Raw genomic sequence first — 23,458 nt, 5'->3', positions numbered from 1 at the left:
TAACTAAGGTGTTTACTTAAGGGAAGAGTCTCGGGAAAGACCACTGCTGTCTTTTAAAAGGTACTGCATCCAGTAAATAAATAAAATTAAAGCAGTAATAACATGTAAATAAGCTAATTGTCTACTTCTCATTCTATTATGATTTCTGTGTTTATTGTTGAACAAATAATTTCATTCACATGACACTGACTCATATAATCTTCTTAAATTGCTGTTTTTCTGTTATCAAACTGTTTCAGAAAAAAAACTTCTCAAAGCAGGTTGCCATGATTCATATAACGAAACAAATAGCATTGCACAGGGAGACTAAAGAAGTGTTATGAACTCAGTCATGTGTGCCTTTGATGTACTTCCCAGAGATGTTTCTGCATCAACAAAGTTAATGTTTTAACTCTAAAATATTATTTTTTCCTTTCCCAGAACAGTTAGATTATATGGCAAATCTAAACAACAACAGAGAAGAATAAATACACATCATATTACAATACATGCAACACATTAAAAAAGCAAAACCAGAGTTATTAATACTTGTCTTGATTGATTTCTTGAAGCATACTGTATAAATAAAATATTCTACGGTATTAAATCAAATGTATCGCAAAAAAGCAAACGTTTTCGCTTGACAATTTCATAAAAACATCTGTTTGTTCATAATAACAATAATAGAAACAATGTTAATAGTGTTTGATTTTCCATCGTGGAATCTTGGAACTTGATTCTTCAAAACAAATGTGTTGTCATTCCCTATATTAAATTGAGCGTTTAAAAAGTTCATATCAAAGCCAAAGTTAGTGTTAATTCACTAACCTCTGAATGAATCAAAAGATCAGTTTGTGCTTGTGCATTTGCTTGATTAAATTCAGAATGGCTTTTTTTAAAGAGTACATTTTTTAAGGGTGTAATGTGACAAAATACAAAATATACAATCAAGAGAATCTAAGAGAGTAACCTGTTTTACCATTATAAGAAGTATTGTCTTGTCTTGTGAGATTCTAGATTTTTGTGAAATTTTTTCCAACATATTGTAGTGTTCTGTTGCGATTTTCCAGTGGTATTTCACTAACTGATGAGATCACAGTGGAAACATTTCCTTGCCATGAAGACAGAGCCCATTTTCTTCTTGCTAGTGATTTATTCCGTTAATGACTTTTGCAGATTGTCCTTTACACAGAAGGAAATTGTAGACGCATAATCTTTAGAGCTCCTACACAGCCAGCTTGAATTGGCTTCAATTAGTAGATACTTTCCTTAACTTAAAAAAAGGAATATCTTAAAATGATTAATAATTAAATTATTTTTGTCATGCCTGATTTAGATATCTGCTTAAAATAAACATTTAAAACCAATGAGTTAAATAAATATCGGTTTCTTGTCTCATGCTATTATTTCTTGGATTTTGTTGGCAAAATGATCTCCAAAACAAAGGAATGCACCCGCTCTATCATTGCAATCTTCACTACATTTCATCTGCATACAACACTGTTGTTCAATGATTCGTATAATGGTATTTTTTAAAACACGGAGCCATTTTTATAAGTTGTTATCATTTTCTGACCTTAGTTTTGCGTTTGATGATGTGATACAGTACACCACCTCATGCTAGACTGACCCTTGTTAGCATGTGTCAGCACAAGTGTTTTTATTTCGTTTTTGGTTTGTCATTTTTTATTCCACCAGCAGACCTTCTATATTTCATTCAGATATTCAGCTCCTCTCCACAAATGCTTTTGGCTTCACTCACACTGTAACATAAATTTACTCACTGCCTTCTGTTTGTTTTGTTTTTTTTCTCCAATACAGCCTTTTGTGGCTTGAGGAAAGCAGCCAACTCATCAGCTTTTAAGTTTTTTTATTAGCGGAGCAGCTGTATTGGGACTAACATTTATCCTTTTTGATGGATGAAGAGATATCAGGGTTTTATTGCCTGTTAACATCATTCTCAATTATTTTAACTACTGATTCTCCAAAACTATTCAATTCTGTAGTTCAGACAAGCCCTGCATTAGTAAATGGGATTGCAGTATCCTTGGTTTCAACCCACTTGGCCACAGGGGTAACCCCTTCTTAGACAACTGAGGTGTCCATCCCCCACAAGTAAAGTGACCCAAGAGCTGCTGCATAGGCATAGAATGGGGATTGTGGAGGTTTGCTGAGCATTGATCACCGGGGAGGAAAGTCTGCCTCACATTTGTAGTGATGTGGTCACAGGTGATTGGCAGGAAAAGGAGGCTGCTCTTTCCGCCGAACATTTGTTATTAACTACATTAACAGGTCTAGCTGTAGAATTTAATCACCTAAGAATTTAAGAATCCATTTTTATATTAAAGCTATTCACTGGATAGGAAAATCAATTTTCCGTTTTGTGTAGTTTGTCATTAAAAAAACCCAACTGGTTTAGTATGTTACTTAAAAGCAAATTCAGCAATTTGAAGTAAAAGAAAAAAAATCCTAATCCAATTGGCCATTGTTGAGAGATCATGAACTGTGCTCCATTAGCTAATATGTAAATTTTGCATTGCATTTTAGCCTTAGAAAGTACAATTACTCTTTGACCATAATATGGCCACCAAAGTGGTATAAAAGTCCTTAGTTGGCTCAGATTTTTAGTTTCGGCATACAGTATGTTGTAGAAAATGCAAATAACAAAAATCAGCCTCATTGGCAAAACTGCTTATCTTGTTCTGTGTTCCAAGATTGTCTGGTATTATTTCTGTTTGAAGTAGAGGAAACAGAAATAACAAAATAGACATGAAGGTTTAAATGCTTTACTGCTGTGTTTAACCCTTATTGCCATGACAACAACAGATTGATTTATGCAAGGGACAGCCCCTCTCTAAATAAAACTAATGCTTAAGGACACATTCATTGTTGTAGTTTTTTTTTTGTTTGGAACATTAGTTCAATCTTAAGACAAGTCTAATAAACCTTTTTATGCTTAGTTTAGCCATAAAGCTATGCCACAAGACTAATAAAATAAAAGTACTATGGGATTATTGTGAAGAAATCCAACATTTCTATTTTAGAGCCTTTAAAAACTCAACAGATGCAATTGATTCCAGCACTTAGTTGTGGCATTTTTAAAACCTCTCAGTATATAGTGGTACATGAAAGTGTTATTTAATTGTCTCAAAGACTACTAGTACTGATTTATTTTATCTTACTTAAACGTAAATATATAATATACATTAATATGCAGTTCATTAAAGTCAAAGCTGGCATTGCTGGCAGTAATCTGAGTTTAAGAAAGCAGGGTCTATCCCATTTCTCTTATCTGTCAGTTGTATCATTAATATAAGACAATTTTCCATTTTCATTATGTGGCTTTCATCAAAAATAATATGTTAATGAAACCTGTCTGTACAGTATACTGCATATACTGTAAATATATATATTCAAATATATTTAAAATTGGTTCTTAAATCCCCATAGACAGCAATGGAGATTTAGCTACCTAATGTTCTGATCACAAGGATCAATGTCATTATTTAATATTTTCCTCTTTCAGTGGATTTTCTATTTATACTTTCAAGCCACTGTATTTAATATGATAAAGTGATACAAAGGCAGATATAAACCTGCAGCAATAAGCATTTGGGACAAGAAAAGCTATAAACATGCAATAGATCTGATTGATAGAGTAAAGCAAGGCAAAATGAAAACATGCACAGAACAAGGTGCATCGTGCTTTCTTAAACAAGGAGACTTGCACCAGAGCAAGGAGATTTGAACCGTATGAACTTGCTGTATTATTGATGACTAAAAACTGTCCTCAAAAACATGCAAAGTGTTTAACAACTAACAGCACGTCAAAATGTCTGACAACAGGTACTGGCGACAATACAGTATGTCACAACTGTTGTGACTATGACATGTTTGACCACCTTTTCCTCAAAAAAGGTTTTTTAAAATTTGCTTTTCCTAACATTTCTGTGCTTGGATTTTTCCTTTTGCGATCTAGTACACTACTACTGATGACTTAGTAGATTACAGTGAATTCTATGACTATGGTGGAGAGTTATATGAAACTGAGACCCCCCCAACTGAAGAGGCTTATACGCAACCAAAGGTAAAAATAAACACTGGCCTGTTTGTCCTGTGGTGTCTCCCTGTCACTCATTGTGTGAACCCCCCTCCAAGAACAACACCACTGTGTGTGGTCTTTTCATGTCTTCTGTCCATCGCCTTTGCTTTATGTCATGCTGAGCCTCTCTCATTTTCTGACTGAAAACAGTTCAAATTTCTCTTTCAGGTCAGAAATACCTGGAAGGTAGAGGTGCAGTTTATTCATGTGCTCTAACATTTCCCTCGATACGTGCTGCTTCTCCCCTTTTTCTTTCTTCATCATTTATGTTTATTTCCATTCCATCTTTCGCCCACGTTTTTTCAGAAAAAGAAACCAAATTCCTTCAGCAAAAAGAAGAGAACGGCAAAGCCCAATAAAACTAAGGACAAACCCCTAAAGGTCACAACCAAAAAATCTGAAAAATTAGCCGCTAAGAAGAAGAAAGTGATGCCTGCAACCCCAGCAAGATCATCAGTCATACTAGGGGTAATGATAGATCAGACAATCAAGATCTTCTTATGGCCAAGATGGGAAGATCTCTGATAATAGACTAAACTCTGCCTAACCCCCTTAGATACACACAACCCTAGATGACACTAGAGCCTGGCAAATAACCGGAGTTCCTCTTACATATCCTTTTTCTATTTTAATTCTTCCTTGTGTTATTTTGTTTTCTTTTTCTTTCAATGTGACATGAATTCAGCTAAACAATGTAGATGAAGATTACTATACACCTGACAATGACTTCGGAACTGTAGAAGGTTTTCAAACTCAATCTCCCACTGAATCAACTGGACCAAATGAGGTAAATATTCAACTTTTTTTTTATTAAACTGTGCAGTGCTTGAAAAGTTAACCCGACCCAGGCTGTAAGAATCCACTCTAAGAAGACGTAAGACCGAGGAAGTTGACGGTATGAAAAGACAAAAACAAAACAATTCAATGTAATTGTTCTGTGCTGAGTAAGAAGATGACTCCAGCAGTGGAGCTTTTTTACAGTGAGCGCTACAAGACATAAAGCTAAGAAATGCATTGCTGAATAGTTAGACAGGACATCTTGTTTTGAGACAATCCAGGAATTAGTTAAAATTCAACTTTACCTGTGTAATGGGTAATCCTCACAACTAAATTCATATTTTGGCTAAGAACACTGTAATATGACAATACAGGAATTTAATATTTTCAAGAAACTGGCTATAAAAACACATACATTAAAATTCAGGAGACATTATTCATGAAAGATATTCTTTATAAAAAGTTATTATGAATAGTATAGAATGATGTAAAAGAGCTTCCTAAATACATTTTCTAGCTTTATGTATTTTATGTTAATGATGGGTAAGGCTGTATTAGGTATTAAGTATTTTATACAGTAATTTCTTGATCTGTAATGTATATTTTAATTACAGAAACCATATTAATAGGACATCTTAAATACAGCTTAATAATTATTATTGTCCTTGTAAAGTCTGTAATGAACAGCTTGGGTAGATGTACTAAAGAAAACAGTTTTGGAGACATATGTTAGAAGATCACCTCAGCAGGCAAACTGATGTATCTGACCACCCTGTAAGCTTATATACAGAGAAAACATGTCAAAAAACAATATTTCATAGCACAGATGGAGACCTCTGGTGGCAAAAAGCATCAGAGTTTGGGAATTCATTTGATTCTTAACAGTACTGCTCTTTTAAACAGTGATTAAGTACATTTGGAAATGCCCTGAATAATAAAAGGAAAAAGAGTTCTGTACACATATCCTGTTCAGTAACTGCCAAACAAGATACAATTTTACAACATTCTGTCCCATCATTAAAACGGATATAGCACTGTATCTGTAACTTCCAAAAGTTACAGTTCCATTTTTTGTTCTGTTTTTCTCTTTTTGACTTTCTAGTTAAGTTACAGCCTTACCTGTGATTCACAATATCAATAACAGACAAAGCTCTTTAGAAGTAATTAGAATTTGTAGGTATGATCAAGACTACCTAGAGCTGAAGTCTGCCTTCAATTTAAATAATGCTTTAGATGCATTTTAATGCTTATTTATATCTTGTAAGTATACTGAAATGAGTTGATCAAATATTAGTTACTATTAGTTTTTAACTAAACTTTGATCAGTGCATTTCAGGCACCCTTTCAACATACAATCAACATACATTTTTTCTAACTCAAGCTGCAAGGATGTAATGTGACTGTTGTTTTTAGGCAATGGTACAATACAGAACTGTGAACATTCTCTTTCACGTTCTGGACAAGAGTTTGTTCCTTTGAAGAGCTTTTTCAAAAAATGCACCATTTTTTCTCTTTCTCTGTGATTGTTCAGATTAGCTTTGTGTGTTGCATCTGGTGTAGGCAAGTCAATAGAGAGGTCAAAAATAACATTACCTCTGACCCTTGAGATGCACTAAACTTCAGTAATCTGTTGATTTATTAGTGTGGGAATGTGGCAGAAGTAGAATACTGCACCAAACCTACTTGAAACCTTATAAGGTTATCGTACTTTAGAGTTAAATATGCTTTGTTGTCCCGCTATAATTTAGTAAGTTTATTAAACATCTTATCAGAATATGTACATATTGAGTTGAAAAAAGTATGACACATAGTTCACTTAGAAATTACAAGTTAAATTCAGTGCAATTTATTTGCTGAGCATTTTGAAATATTAAAATTTGTATTTTGTAAAGAAATTCTTACCTGATGGAATTTAATGAATAATTTGTACTGTATTGGCAATAGCCTGATATTTCACTTTTTGTTTTGAATTCAATCGAAGCAAAATTTAATATTTAGGTGAACAGAATGACTTTTTTGAACGCGGTTTCAAAAATATTGCAATCAAGTAAAGGAATAGTAATAAGTAGTAGTTACAATAGTTTCTACACTGTGAAAGGTTATGCATGCTATTTTAAATAAGAAAGTGTGAAATATTTTATGCACATAATTTGCTAATATCTTAGACCTCAAATTATTTTTACTTCAAATCGTACTGCTAATACCTTATTTCTATCACTGTGTGAACTATGAGAAAAACAGGTTCAGTTGTTTAATTAAAACCATTTACTTCTTATGCAAGATAAAAGCAAAACCCAAAAGAATTTATTCCATACCCTTGATCATTAGGGATGCCAAATTAAAGGGGTAATATTCCTTCAGTTTTGCAGCAATTGGTGATTCTTCTTTGAAAAAATGGTGCCTTATGAAGTTACCATGTGCAATGAATTAAATTGCACAGGAGTAACACATGTTGCTACTAAACAGCAACATGCCATTGTGATTATAGCAAAACTATTGCACATTCGATTAAGAAGTAACTGCTCTACATCAAAATTAAGGTGTTACTGTTCTGCAGTCATTAATTTGTTTATGCAGACTTTCTTAATTTGCAAAGCTTTGTTTGAATAGTGAGTGCTCTAACTGCTTAACTAACAAACATATTCCTTCCATTGCGATACCATCTGCTACATTGCTTGGAATAGAATAAGGCTGTTGAAGAGGAATATTTTGACGCATATGTAACTGGAGTGGAGAATGGTCTGGAGCCAAATATCACTGAGGAAACGGTGGAAATCAAGGGAACAGTGGATCCAGGTGCCAGTGAATATGATTTTAAGGAGTATGACCTTAAAGAATATGATCTTAAAGAAACTGAAAAAAACTATGATGGGTACTATGATGAATATGAGACAGTACCTACTGTTGATGAGAAGGATACCTTTGGGCCAGGTGTTCCTGCAGAGACTGGTGTCACAGAAAGCAACGTAAGTTTTTTTCCAATCCTGCACTACTGGGTGTGACTGTTTGCATTATAAAGTAAGGATTCTAACCTCAAAATGTAGAACTCAGACACTAGCAAAACAAAACAAATTCTTTTCACCTTTTTGTTTATGATATTTGCATTTTCATGGAGATAAAATATCAGAATGATATTGGGGCCACATAATTCAGACCCACAGACTGGCTTATTGTTTCTGAGAAATCTTTATTTCAATCCGTGAACACGTCAGTAAATGTGACAATAGACATTTGTATATTTTTGTGTACATTTTTATATCATTTAAATAGAATATTGTGAAATGAAGGAAGCTGTTCATTTTCTAATTTTATTAAAACTTCATAATACCACATAAATGCATTTAATTAAAAACAATAAGACAAAAATGATACACAAGCACAAAATGTAGAATAAATTGGAACTGCTTGAAACTTGTTGTCTTCACAAAGCAGATACAGTAAAAAGTAGCATTATGTTAATTTAGCATTAGTTGGAAAACAATGTTATTATGTAACAATTTTTAATGCACAAACCTCTATGATGACGAGTCATGATGCTTTCTATTGAAGTTGCACAAATACTTCCAAACAAAATTAATTCTGAAAAATAAAGCATGAATAAAGAAAAGAACAGCCAAAATTCCGACCTTGGATAATATCATATAATCATATAATTATTGTAAATGTATCACACTCTATGAAAAATGTCATGGAGACATTACTGTTTAAACCTTGCTGAAAATGCACTCCTCCCTCTACACTTCATCCTGGAGGTTTCAAGAGCATTTTGTCAAGTGCTTGTTTCACATATGGCTTCAGGGCAGATCACCTATTCCACATTAAAGATCCAGCTGTCAGTGACAGACACAAATAAAGAGGCTTATAAAATGCTGCAATATTTTAGTATGTTTTCATACCTTTTTTTTTGGAAACTGCTTATGTTCCATCTATCTGTACTCAAAACTCAAAGTTGTTGATAAACATTGACAGTGGGCATATTTTGTCTTATTTTACTGTGATCATTTTAAAATATTCAGTATGGGAGATTAGACCATATCATATTCATATCTGTTATACACTAGGCTTTGATGATTTAAAGCTCTCCAGCCATATTCTGTTGCACTTTGCAAGACTTTTGGGATGATGTAAATATCACTTAAGGTGGGAAGAGTTATCTTGCCGGTCTTGGGTTTTCAACATTCAACAAAAAAGATCTTGAAGACTTAGCTTCATTCTTAAATATCACTCATGTGAGATGATTGTAGATATACAGTAACATAAGCTCTGAAGTTGACAGCTCCTGCTCAAGTTTTGTTCCTGTTACCTTGTACTTCATTCTTTCAGGATGGTTTTCACATGGTCTGACATTGTTAGTTGTTACAGACAAGTTATTATCACTTTAAACAGGCTGGTTATTAATATCTTTACAGTATGCAATAATGTAATAAAAGAAATGCATATAACTCATATATCTGCTGAACTACTGAACACTGAAAACACTTATGAATAAAATGGAACAAAATGTATATGCATTTATATTTTCACTGCAGTTATTGAAAAGTGACATTATGAACACACTGTACCAATACTTATTCTGAGACTGCATAAAAATAATATTAACTTAATACAATGACAAATAATAAATGCTTGTAGTCTAATTGGGTAAGCAACTCACTACCTTAGCTACCTTTGTCTGTCTCTTCTTCTGTCAGCCTGTCTCTTTCTCTATTATATCTTCTAACACTGTAATTATACGCATATTATATGTACACATAGAAAATCAATATTTTAATAAGCATATTAATTTCTCCTTGATGTGCTGAATGTAGACAATGTTAATTTGTCATTGACATATTTGTAGGTAAATGGCGGGGGGTATTATGGAGAGAAAGGAGAGAAAGGTGAACCAGCAGTCATTGAGCCTGTAAGTTTGACTTTTTTGTAAGCTGTATTTCAGATATAAAATGTTAGAAATACGTATTACCTGTGCAATAAAATCTTTAAGGCATAGTAATGTGAACCTTGACTTCAATTTACATACTTTGTGTTTTGTATTACTCTGTCACACAGAGAGGGAGAGAGCAAGCACATTTATAAGGGGGTTTAGTTACTGGTTTAAACCCTGTATTTGATTCTTTTATGTGCACACTCCATGTAATACTTTCCAGTGATTTATAACTTGCTGTAAATACTATTATGTCTTTAAGGGAATGCTTATAGAAGGACCCCCGGGATTAGAAGGCCCTGCTGTGAGTATCAAATTTGTTTAAACATTTTTACAAAAAAATGCATCTACCATTTTGTATATTTTAAAATGATTTTTAAAAAAAAACAATTTTGAGGAGAGCTTTCTCCTTGGTCTGCATTTCAGCAAAGCGGAGACAGTAAAACAATGCTTTGCCATGCTCGTTTGCGCCATTGTGTTTCGCGTTGAGTGTGTTTTTTATTTGTACATGCAGGGATTTGATTTTTGTTCTGTTTTCTCAGGGTCTTCCAGGCCCCCCAGGTCTACAAGGTCCTCCTGGCCCTTCCGGAGATCCTGGTGAGAGGGTAAGAATTCCAATAAGAATCACAGCCTCTGACAAGTCCTCAGTAAGACCTAATGGAGGTCCTTATCTAATGCATCACTTCCTCTCATTTGATAGTGCTGTGAAGATTGTTTCAATGTTGCTGAATTGTGTCTGCAGGAAAGTAATGCATTAGTTATGCTGGCTCATTATTAATAAATAGAATAATAACAATATAACAGTTTATTAATGCCCATTAAAACTTACTACGTGATATACAGTATATACCTTATTTCAGTAGAAATACGTTATAAAAAACATAAATGTTTCTAATGAAAAATCAGTGAGTATAATCTGATACATGTAATATTTTGTGTATTGATCAGCTGACCCACTGTAATGATCTTTTTTGCCTAGTTATTTTGGTACACTTTGTGTCATACCGTTCGAAACTGTGAACTACTTTATGGTAGACTTGTGCATCGGTCATTTTGCATTATTTCTATTCTCTTTCATTAATATATAAAAGCCATGCAGCTCAAAAAGCAATAGTTAAAAACCACTATATGGTAAATCATTCCACAAGTAAGCTTAACAGAAGTCTTCAGACAGCTAAGTACAGTGTGACATGGAAAATGTCCTTATAATTCAAGGAATAATTGAAAAAATGAAATACACTTAAGGGCAGTGAGAAATAGGATATTGTAAATATTGTTTTGATTTTCCTTGTACTGATTTCATGGAAGTTACTGGTTTTCTCTGCTTATTATTGAGGTCGTTCACTCACATGACAGTCTCAATGGCCAGATACGTTCATTAAAAATGTTAAATTCCTGGAAACATTTATTCTATGAATGTTGAAGGGCCTTGAAATGTTTATAGTTGATTGTTTGTGAGCATAAGTGTTACTAAAAGCTGGATTACTGTTTGTTTTCAAAACTTCGGTTATTCATTCATCTCTGGTGGCTTACCCATTTAAAGAGAGTACACTCGGGACCGACAAAGAATTCAGATCTTCTTGTGCACCAGCTTTTTCGTGCACACAAACATACATTTTCGTTCTCGGTCATTATATGAACACAAAATGCAATTCCATTGTTTAAAATGAGCATTTTATGCTTTTAGCAATCGCAAGGAAGTAACATCATATTTTAAAATACAACAATTTCACTCTTTTTTGGGGTCAGGCAGGAAAAAAGTCATGTGCACTAGATGGCGCTGTCTACAATAAATCCCTGCAGAACAATGACCAATGAAATGAACACTATACTAGTATAATACTAGTATTTTCAGACTGTAAATGAGGAACAGATGAAAAGCAGTGCTTTGAACATATATCGTAATTCTACTACTTCTATTTACCCAAAACACTATATTATTGTTTTCGCTAAAATATGCATGATATCAGCTTGAACTAATGAAATATGACTAACCAGTTTTTGAAAGGATTATATTATAAATCAGCTCAGTATCATTAATTAAAATAAATTCCTGGAACTCTGATTAAATCCATTTTGGGGAATAGTCTCCATGGAATAAAGTCAGAAACCCTGCAGTATAATACGTTTGTGATTTAATTAGGAAATTCTTGATACAAACCTTTTCATTTTCTTTGTTGAAGATTTTTTAAAAAGTTCAAAAAGATTTTAGTAATAGAAAAGTATAACACCTTTTATTCAGTTACTTAGAAAGCAATGGGGATTTAAGGACACATGTGCTTTGTATATATTGTCCCTAGTGTTTGTCTTGTATTTGGGATGATGTATATTAACAAATTAACATCCATAATTACCATGAACAGCATAGTTTTACTGTTACACTGTTATATTTTCCTCCTTAAATACCCATCCAATAGGATATACAGTACAGGGCTGTGGAATAATTTTGATGTCAATTAATAGGTTCAGGGTCCTTTATGCAAAATATTTAGGTGCTTAAATTCCCTTCTGGGATTCTCAGAAATGTCTGCTTTTTATGTCATGTCATTAAGAGACCTTTGTGTTTGAAATAGTCTATGTATTAATAAGAAGCCTTCTCCTTTTCCATTTTCATGTGGTCAAAATAAAATATAAAAGTACAGTTTACTGTGTATGAGAATCAGAAAAAAAATATTTTATATAGGGATAGTTTTAAAATAATTATTCAAGCTGTTATTTTATATCTTGTACAATGAAAGCAAATCCTTTTAAAATCCTCTATAAAGAATTTACATGGTTTCAATTAAATAGTACTTACAGTAGTAGTCATGTAAATTAATTATCCACCACAAAAGAAACAAAGTTCCTCCAAAGCCCTCCAAAACAAACGTGCCCTAATTTCTTTGGCTTTCTCACTTCTCCAAGGCTTTGAACAGTATGTTTTGGATCAAACTTACTCTTCCATTCTCCAAAAGCCTTTATGGTTATGAACAACACCTTGTATGAAGGATTAGGACGTCTAAATTAGATCATTTCTGCTTTAAAATGTTCTGCTTAATAATGTGGATAATTACATGCCTTGACAGTTTAAACATTTCGGAACACATAATTGTAACAGTCAACATCCTTCTAAAGAAACCAGACTGTTTAAGGACCTAAATACTGAACTAGAATGTTTCTACTGATAAAGTCATTCATTTCCTCTTTGCCCTTTTTTAAGGATATCATGATTTTATAATTATATATTGATTTTTAAAATGGGTAGTGAGCTTTGGCCAAAAGGTACAGTAATATCCTCAGGCTGTGGAGGATGCTTTCTTCAGCATTCTTCTGATACTTTAATGAAAGCATTCCTAACTCTAAGAATATTTGCACGTTCTTAGAGTTACCATGTGTTCTTGCTCTCTCTCCTGATGCATGCCATTGCCTGGCTTCTGTCAATCGTGTCAGCCTTTCAACATGATTTATTGTTTTCTTTGATAGGGTCCTCCAGGCCGAGCCGGTCTCCCAGGTGCTGATGGATTACCTGGGCCTCCAGGTACCATGCTGATGTTGCCAGTAAGTTGTTCATACTTTTTCTTCACTGAACCGTCTCATGTGACATTTGAAAAAAAAAAATCAGTTTCTCGTAATAAAAACGAGTTCAAATAAAGCATAGAGAAAAGGAAGACCTATTTTTTTTTAACAGAGGACTGCACAAAATATGCTTTTTGGAAATCATGACAGTGTGTTTCCTTTTGAAATGTATGGAAACAGAATATTTTCAATGGATCCATTATCAGAAAGCCTGGGAAGGGTTGAGATAACCCAGAACCTGGCCCAGAAGCATAGGGCACTAGGTGGGACTGAAAGCCCATGTTTGCCTTCTCTCTGGATGGGACACCAGTCCATTAAAGGACTGTGGAGAAAAGGACAATTTATAGCCGATAACCAATGAAAACCTAGCCGGTATATCTTTAAGAGGTGTGAGAAAATGGGAACACCTCTAGAAAGCCCCTGCAAATGTACAAATGACACACGTGGTGCCCCAGTCCAGAATATCACAGGACCCTGTGAGGAAGCAGTGTAACTGCTGTGCTACCATGCTGACCCAATTTTTGACTCATCCTCTTTCAAAGAACTGTGATGGTCTGCTTAGTATAACCTTAACTGTTATTTTTTGTAGTTTTCCATGAACTATGTCCTCAGGCTCAACAAATACCGAAGTCTTAAAAGTCCAGTTAAATGTGAAAATTAGAATCGAGATCGATTTAGCCTTTGTCAAAATAAATCCTCATATGAAGACTCAAACATATGTGTTGATGGATCTTTTTCGAAGGGATGTGAAATACTTGAATAGTACACTATGGAAATCAAAGGATTTGTTCTTCTAGATGTATTTGGTTTATTTTGTTAACAGTTCCGTTTTGGTGGGGATGGTGAGAAAGGACCAGTTGTGTCGGCTCAGGAAGCTCAGGCTCAGGCTATTCTTTCCCAGGCCAGGGTAAGTGCTGCGGAACAGTAGGAAATGACTGCCAAATGGCCTCCCACTTTAGACAGCTGTCTTTGAAGTGCTATATTGTGACTCAGCATGCCTATCTGTTTGGACAGATGCTGAAGATAGTTAAAAATACTGCAGGGGTTCAGCCCCCATACTTTTTCAATGGGACAGGTGTGTGACGTGTAGTAGCATAAAGACAGTCAAGAACTTCTGCGCTGAAATATTACTCACTTTATTTCTGATTCTTCTCTCAGGAAATCCTGACACATGCAGAAAAAAATATTTAAGACAGTGGATTTGCCTTTTCATCAAGATGCTTGTTTTGAATTTTAAATGAAAATTGAAGGAACAACACTGTTCTTGTTAAACATACTGTATGTGTTTCACTGACCTTTTGCGTGCATGATGACCTAATGACCTACAATGTCGAGAGCTTTGGTTAGCTTGACAGTAACCACTGTGTGGTCAGACATTCTTATTAATACCAGTCTAAAAATATCTGAAGTAGTATCGCTCTGAATAGATGCATAATTTCACATTTGTTTAAATATAACCCTCTAGCTTGCCATGAGAGGTCCTCCAGGTCCAATGGGTCTCACAGGAAGGTCTGGTCCTGTGGTAAGTTTCCACTGCTTTATTTTTACCACAAAATGGAATAAAACTCAACACTTTTCCTACCCTAAAATACTGCCTAAAACATAATATCTTGCACAGACAGTGGGTTAAATGTCCTCTAAAACATTTCTGCTAAACAATGTAAAATGGATGAATATGTGTTTGTTTGCACTATGATTACAAAATATTATATTGCTTTCAAATTTCACAGTTAATACTGTAACACCAAATTTGAAGAAAGAATATCAGGTTATCAGGTAAAATAATGCAGTCCTTGCACATTGTTTTTCTGGTTCATGTGAGATCCTAGTATTTGCTTCTACAGAGTAACTCTCACCATAAAAAGCTGGCTGCCTCTGTAACTTTGCTATCTTCCCATTTATCTCTTTTCATGGTTTCCATTGCCAGCAGACCAATTTACAGTCATTAACTCTCTGGTGGTTTCAAGACAAGTAAACACTTGTCTTCCCATTGAACATGAAGGAAGGCACATCTTTGCCTCAGCACAATTTGCTGAAGGCAGGGATTTCAATGAACATTAAATGTCAGTGTTCCATGAAGTTATTCTGGATTTACCATTTTGTCACTTCTCTCTTTTATATTTAATACAAAACACTTTTACACAGGAGACACATCAGTTGCAGGAATATAAAAAAGTCCTGTTTCTAAGAAAAGGAGTGGTAGACATGTCAATATTTTACACTTAATACTATTGTGAACATAATTTCTTACATAATTCATAAGGTAGGAATGCATTCTCACAGAATAAGAACACAACCAACAGTGGAACAGAAACCAAAGGGTAGAAGTGGAAACTAAGGGGATGTCTATTCAGAACTCTGATTCGATAACACCTTTGTACACAAAGGTTTTTTGGCAGCCTGGTAAAGCTATCTGGACATGTATGCAAATAGAAAGGATGAGAACCTTGAATCACCAGCAACCAGCAACCAAACAGGCTTTATGGCCTAAATGCCTTGAGCAGTAAACTAACTTAGCAGACACAGGGCACAATCCTGATGGGTCATTTGCACATTCACTCACATTTGCATACAGAAGGCAATTCAGAAACACCAATTAAACTTAATGGGAAGCATGTTTTTGTGCTATGGGAGGAAACCAAATTACCTAAGAAAACCCACACAGACATGGCAAGAATATGAAAATTCCACACAGAGGACGCCCCAGGCAAGATTTTAACAAGGATCAAGGATCCAAGAGCTCTGAGGCAGCAATGATAACCACCACACTGCCCTTAAGTCATTATATAATTCATATGTAGGATACATTTATGCTTTCATATCTTAAATAAGTAGGTGTCAGCTTGCAGAGGAACAATTAAGAGGGCAACCATAGTGCCCTGAGCTATAAGTTATATCTGGTTGTGCTAAAAAACACAGAGCATGTTATTTTTCATTGCTTTGTGTGTAACCTGCTAATTAAGAATGCCAGACTACATTATATGAAGAAAGAAGTGATATATCAAAAAGATAATCAGAGTTTCCATTTAAAAAGCAGCATTCGGCGTATTTAAAGTAAGATGGCTGGCAACAAGTTTAAAAATCTGTAAATCTGAAATCTTATGCTCTTCAGGAACTTCTGATTATATCAGAGTATGAATAGAGCTTTATTTATCTTATAATGTGATGCGAATGGCATTGAATAAAATGTGTAAATGAGCCCCTTTACGGCCTAACAAAGTCATTAGTCTTTTCTTAATTTTGTTTCTGAAATAGCTTTATCAATTTACAACAAAGTGGTGCTAAAGAGCGAAACATGACTTCAATGATACATTTAGCTCTACACCCTATGAAATGTTTATTTAGAACTTATATTTTTGTGTGTAGTATTTTTGTTTTACAGAAGTGAAATGTGTAATTAGGCTTATTTGTTAGAATGATAAAAATCAAACCTTAATAAGAAAATGGTTGCTTCGTACAGCTGGCACATGCTGTAACTTGCTAAGCATTGCCACATTCTGTATGTTTGTTGTACACATCTATATTTACTACACAATTAGTAGGTACAAGTCCATTTATAGTTCTTTACAGTTCTTTTAGCTGATGTTAAAACCTATTGATTTATCATGTTAGTGGCATTAATATCTTTACATGCCAGCTTTATTTCACATTTCCATTTTAATTTCTTGACTTTTCTCTTATCTAGGGTCTTCCTGGGTCTCCTGGTCTCAAAGGTGACAGTGGTGATCCTGGCCCTCAGGTAAGCTGTAAAAAAAAACAACAGCACAAGATGCTCCCATGTTGAAACAAACTCCATGTCAAAGGTGGATCAGTCTTGGAACCTCAACAAAAAAACTTTTCAGTTTTTCATGTTGTCAATATAGCCACATCTTGGTGGATGCCTTCATGCGTTCATCGTATATAAACCTCTTACCATAAAAGTAAATTTTGAGGTTTTAAAACTGGTCCTGATTTGTCTGGACTATATGTCAGGTGATTTACTTGCTCAAAGTCACATTCACAAGTGGTAGCTTCAGCAACACAGTACAGATGTACTTCTTCATTCAGTATTCTTGTTCTCTTTTGCTTGATGACTTGATGACTCATCATCAAACAATATTATATACTATAATACTTTCCTAGTTAACACATGCTTATACTCTTTTATACATGAAGGAGAGCTTTAGTGCTTATATTCTTGTTAAGTCTTAAGAGTTCCATTATTGTAACTATGTTTTACCATCTGTAACATCATGGGAGTGAAAAGCTCATTATCTCCTCATTAAAGATTTTTATTTGTAGACTTCTTAATTCTTTTGGTACCACTCTTGAAAACTATGGTGTATATAAAATAATGACAACCATAGCCACATGCTATCAATTGTTTATTAAGGTATTTTATTCAGGCAGGGGATATCTCACTTTAAAACAACATTTCTGTTCAAACTTGGGTTGTGTCACTGGGATTTCTTAAACACTAACTCACAACTGGCAAAGCACAGCCAGGATAGGGGCTGGAATTATTTGGCCAGAGTTTTTTCATATTTGTGGCAAACAGTGACTCTTGTGACTAATGTTGCAATTACACAATATCCAAATAGAAAATAAATGTACAATAGAAATGTACAGTAGAATGCTATTGATATGCTCCAGAGTAGTATCGGCTACTTGCTCAGTATGGTCCTGATTCCAATAGAACAGAAATAACCCTGATTTACCCAATAGTGTTCGTCTGAGATTCATCACCTATAGTAAGGGCTGATGGCCTTGCCTATGTTTGAACATTAATCATGAGGAATATATTGCACATCATCAGTCTGACACCATATTCACCATACACTGTAGTATTTAGTGCCTGTTTTGCTGAGCTGAACAAGAAACAAATCTCAAAACTCCTCGCTATGTATCTGGTGCTAGCTACAATAAATACAATTAAATATTTCTTGTTAAATGTAAATGGGTGTTGTCCAATATTTTTTTCTCTCCTGTGACCCTCCACATACATTAAGTGACATCTCGTGCCACAGCTTGAGTCTATGCCAGTAGACAAAGGATATGGAGCTAACACATACGTGTTGTTAATGTCTTATAGAGGAGGACAGACCATACTGTACCTTACTTTCACCAGTAATCCCTCTAACCCTGTTGTCCATCAAATGAAACTTCCACAGTGGATGTCTCTGGTGTCATCAGTTCTCCCCCCTATAGAACAACAGCTGATCATGACTCTCCAAGGCATTGCATTCTTATAGTGCAACTGGATTAAACTTTGAACATATTGGTGGCACAAAAAGAGATGTGCAAATCTGTGTTATTTAGGCTTTTACATACAGTATACCAAACCAATACTGATATCTTGCAAAAATGGACTCCACTTGAACAATTACTTTATGGCTTCATAACAGAAAACATCATTCATTCACATAAACCCTGAACTGGTGGGTTTTGCAGTATGCCAAGTGGATTGCTTCATTCCTTTTGGATAATTCAATCCAAAGTTTTCACTTTTTAATACAGTATTGTCTGTCTCATGTAACTAATGCAATCACTAAAAAAGCCTTTCTCAAACAAGAACGTTTTCAGGCTAGATTTAAAAATCCCAGATTTCTTTTCGGGTGGTGTTTCAGAGTTTAGGATAATAACAAACAAAAGCCTTGTTACCTATGAAGTGTAGCCAACCAGTGGGATCACATAATCAACCTTAATCAATTAAGTGAATTTACAACATGTATGGTCACTTGCTTTGTTAAGTGCCTTGGGCCACCTTGTTGTGAAAGGCGCTATATAAAAATAAATTGAATTGAATCAAATTAAATTTAGAGTAATGAGCAGTAAACACATAACTTATTGTCTACAGTAGATACTGGGGAACCTAACTATGTAGAGCCTTAAATTTAAGCAGGAGGTTTAAATTTAAAAACAGAAAGCTAGTAAAAAGACTCCAAGACAGGAGTGACATGATCTTGCGTCATCTAGTCAGGATTCCTGCCTTCAAGTTCTAAATGTATTGTAACTTAAATGCAGTTTTAGAGACGGCTGCAAGTGGAGTTTTAGATAAATAAATACACCAATCACTTTTTCTGCTACAGACACGGTCTGCACAGGACAGCCTTCAGATGGAAAGGTGGACAATTCTCAGCACATGAGTTTCAAATCAAATTGTGATCCAGTATTATATCACCCTCAAATTCTTTGAATTTCTATGTCACTTCCCATTGATCACAAAGCATTTTCTATATAGAAGGGGACTCACTTCATCTACCATTGAAGTGTAGCATCCACCTGGATGACAGGTGGCAGCAATTAATTACCAACAGGTGATTTATCTATTTGCTTTTTAGGGCCCAAGGGGTGTTCAAGGTCCCCCAGGTCCAGTGGGAAAATCTGGCAAGAGGGTAAGTCTAGACGTTTTTGGAAATAAGAGTGCTTTTTACCACATGTTGCACTGATGTATTAAAAAAGTCATTTTAGATTAATTAAACCTGAAAGTAAAAGTAGCATTATTTTCTATATCCACAGTTTCACACAAATGAGAGTATTTAATATAAATTTTAAAGTTTATAATACCATTGCTATTTGCAAAATATAACTTCTTGATGGTTGTACACTTACTATATAATTGTGTCGCTTTAATCAGTGAAATTGGAAATGTGTTGATATTTTGTATAGATGCCAAAAGTGTCCTGCCATTTTGTACCATATGCACATGAATAGGTTTGTTTAAGGGCATAAAGTTGACCAAATACAGCTTAAAGTTCTAAGTTAATGTATTAGTTTGATGTGTGAAATCGTTTTTAAGGGCCGGGCGGGTGCTGATGGAGCCAGAGGAATGCCAGGTGAATCAGGATCCAAGGTGCGTCATAATGGTTGTTTTATTTCCTTTTTTAGAAGTATGAGTTGCAACTGTTAATTATTGCAAATTTACTATAACCCACACTATGACAGGCAGAATGGGGGTTAATAGGTGGGCAATACGTTATTGTGACTGTATTGTAGGTGTGTGAAAATGCACAATGATTTCCAACTTTTAACAACTTTATGTCAGTAAGAAATCAAGAGCTATAAATTTGCATTTTATTAAAAACATAAATGAAAAGCAAAACTTTTCTTTGTTCTAAACACATTGAAGAAGTTTAAATGAAATGCAGCTTGAAAGAGTATTCACACTTCATAGCATAATATTTACTTTTTTACAGGGAGACAGAGGTTTTGATGGACTTCCAGGTCTGCCTGGAGAGAAGGGTCATAGAGTAAGTGTTGATGAATAATTTCAGCATTCATGTGATTTAAGGTTTACCATTATTATGCGCTGCCTTCGGGTCCAGGAATCACTGAGAAAAGCTTTGTTGTCAAAAACCCTGCTGAAAATATTATATTTATTGTTTATTGTTAGCTTTTGTTCTTATGAAATGATGCAAATCCTCAAACTAATGTGACAATCCATTCTTCTTGTAGAGTGAGTTAATCTTCTAATTATTGTATGTAAGTATGATCAGCCAAAAATAAGGATTATTTACTGGATAAAGGTGTTGTGTTCTTGGTTTATTTTGATGATTTGTAGGTGGTTAAATGATTTAAGGAAGTTTACAAAACAATTGTGTATGTTATACTACATTACATGAATTTTTGCCCATCATATTGACTTATTTATCTTACATTTGGGATGAATTTAGCTTGGAAAATGGATTTCAAGTATACATTTTATTTTTTAAAAGTAGCTTAATCATACTGTCATAAATTCAAAAGTGCAACTTTCAGTCAAATCAATACCTGACTTGATTGAGTTAGAAAAAAAGAGCAGAATGGACTAGAAATCCCTTTAAAGTAAAATATAAATATATTTTAAATCCATTAATGTTTAAATATAGGTCCTTTTAGAACTTGCAGTATGTTGGAAAGGATAAGTGTATCACTGTAACATTCTCTTTGGATGACAGCACTCTTTCTATTTGAACAGCAAGGATGAAATAACCAAAACTATTTTGTGGACTAAATAAATTTGCAGTGCTGAAAAACTCTCGTGTGTATTCTTACATGAGCTCTACATTCCAAATTGGGACTTGGAGAACAAAATGACTTCTGTTTTACTGGTTAAGGAGTATAAAGTTGCTTTCAGTAATACAATTTAGCCTTGACTATCCATATTAGCTTGAGAAAACAAAATGAGGAAAACAGATGATCTTATACTGTAGGAAACTGAAAATATTTCAGTATTTCATCATATACTTTTGAGATAACATATAATGATAAGCATTATAAAGGCAACACATAACTATCTGAACCAATTTCTACTTCTCAGAACAGCTAAGCAGCCTTGAAAATAAGTATTTTCATACAAACTGCATGACAGATTTAGATAATATTCTTCTACGACAAGGGATCAAAGGGAACAATGATTTCCATGCTATATTCCAAGCCAAGACTGAATAAAAGAAAAGAAACTTGGATGTATTGAAATTGTTTGGTATTTATATTAGAAAGCCAGGATGTAGCTGAGCTTTGTCATGAAGTAAAGTCACAATCAAATACAAATTTACGTCTTCCTGAAATACTAAGGCTTAAAGCTGGATTAAGCCATAAGCCATTTGACCCACCCACAAATTGCTAATTACAAACCCAGGCTTTCATGACTGCTTTCTACTGGATAGAAAAATGAGCCCTCTGGAAACCAAAAGCTGCCATCAAGCACAAGGTTTATAATTTTTGAATAGATGGGAAGGTTGATTTTTTTTTAAATTCAAATTTAATGCATTAAAAATATCAATTAAACAGAAGCAAGCATGGTGTCTAATTCTTTTCCTGTGACACAATAGTTGCTGCAAACTAACAAGTAGCCTACTGCAGTTCTGCCATGTTTTTTATCATCACAGAACCAATGATGGAAGTTTTGAAAACTAATATTTGTTACGAATAAATGTACTGTATTACTCTATAGTTTTGTCGTCTATAGGTATTTGGCGTCCATTATATTGACAGCATTTTAGCAGGACAGTGTTTTTGTGAAAATAGTTACAGTGCATAGAAACACAATCATTAATAGTTTCCAGAGCTGAACTGGATAAATATTAGTGAGGAATCCTCAACTTAAATCACAGACTGGACCTAGAGGCAGCCCAGCTAGATGGCTGTAATGCTTGACTGCTTCTGTGCTGCATTTCCTGTACAAAACTGTATACTAGGTTTCACAGTACTATGTCTATGACAGCTTTATCTTCTTTTCTTCTGGTCAGTGCAGGGCTACATTGGTGAAGGATTTGATGAATAAGAACATAAAAAAGGCTTTCAAATGAAAGAAGGCCTTTCTGCCCATCTAGCCTGTTTGGTAGTTAATAGCTAATTGATTCAAGGATCTCATCCAGCCATTACTTGAAAAAAGCCAGGGTGGCAGCTTAAACAACATAGATGAGTAGCTAATTCCATACTCCCACAGCCCATTGAGTAAAGATGAGCTCGGTTTTTAATGCCCGTCCAAAAAATGTCATATTCAAAAGGAAGTCCAGAGTTTTACAATTTAAAAGGTATAATGCACCAGAGTGTGTGGTGGCACTTATTTGTTTTGCCTTTTGGAGGTGGGGGATGTATGGAATTTACTGCAAATATACAACCTCACAGGGCTTTTTAAAAATGTGTACGGTATTTGAAACGCAGATTCAAAGTGTCACTTGAAGAACCTGGGAAATGTGATTCTTAAAAACAAAAAGGTGTAATTTTTCATGTTATAAAAAATATAGAGAATCTAAAGCTGGAAATTAGATATATATTTTGCCTTTAGTTTTATAAAGCCTTAAAAAGGCATGTCATATGAGGATGTCAGAAGTAAATTATAAAAATATTAGTATTAAACCTATATAAATTGATTGACTGATCACAATTTATGTTAGAATATCTGAAATATCTAAAGTACAGAAAAGTGCCTAAAAGTTATTTTAAATGCGAAGGAAACAAGTTATTAACACTGAAATTTGCATTCATAAACTATTTTAATGTGTAAATATTGGTTGATACACTTTAAATAAACATTAGCAGAGGAAAACTCTAACAAATGTATTCAATGTTAGAGGGTTTAGAAATAATTTAGAAACAGAATTTGCAATCCTTAGTCAAATTATTACTGAAAGTCTCCATTGTTACAGGCTTGAATC

The 23,458-nt window shown here is 34.3% G+C and overlaps 1 protein-coding gene across 9 annotated transcripts in view; it reads left to right on the top strand.

Moving 5' to 3' along the window:
* The window catches only part of col11a1a (collagen, type XI, alpha 1a), a 106,530-nt gene that overhangs the window by 23,470 nt on the left and 59,602 nt on the right, over positions 1–23,458 (top strand). The window contains exons 6-19 of one of the 9 annotated variants that reach the window (XM_088927950.1): positions 3,959–4,066; positions 4,388–4,549; positions 4,767–4,868; positions 7,543–7,824; positions 9,699–9,761; positions 10,045–10,086; positions 10,325–10,387; positions 13,245–13,319; positions 14,161–14,244; positions 14,803–14,859; positions 17,023–17,076; positions 19,658–19,711; positions 20,116–20,169; positions 20,513–20,566. In XM_088927950.1, the coding sequence (XP_088784076.1) occupies positions 3,959–4,066; positions 4,388–4,549; positions 4,767–4,868; positions 7,543–7,824; positions 9,699–9,761; positions 10,045–10,086; positions 10,325–10,387; positions 13,245–13,319; positions 14,161–14,244; positions 14,803–14,859; positions 17,023–17,076; positions 19,658–19,711; positions 20,116–20,169; positions 20,513–20,566 (1,254 nt within the window). The remainder of the gene's footprint in view (positions 1–3,958; positions 4,067–4,387; positions 4,550–4,766; positions 4,869–7,542; positions 7,825–9,698; positions 9,762–10,044; positions 10,087–10,324; positions 10,388–13,244; positions 13,320–14,160; positions 14,245–14,802; positions 14,860–17,022; positions 17,077–19,657; positions 19,712–20,115; positions 20,170–20,512; positions 20,567–23,458) is intronic. The other 8 variants (XM_088927943.1, XM_088927942.1, XM_088927946.1 and 5 more) reach the window with 8 other exon arrangements.

Source organism: Atractosteus spatula, chromosome 11, assembly GCF_055471065.1.
Source record: "Atractosteus spatula isolate fAtrSpa1 chromosome 11, fAtrSpa1.hap1, whole genome shotgun sequence".
NCBI lineage: Eukaryota > Metazoa > Chordata > Actinopteri > Semionotiformes > Lepisosteidae > Atractosteus > Atractosteus spatula.
Note: the sequence above shows the minus strand (reverse complement) of the source record. Positions and strands in the feature narration are given on the sequence as shown.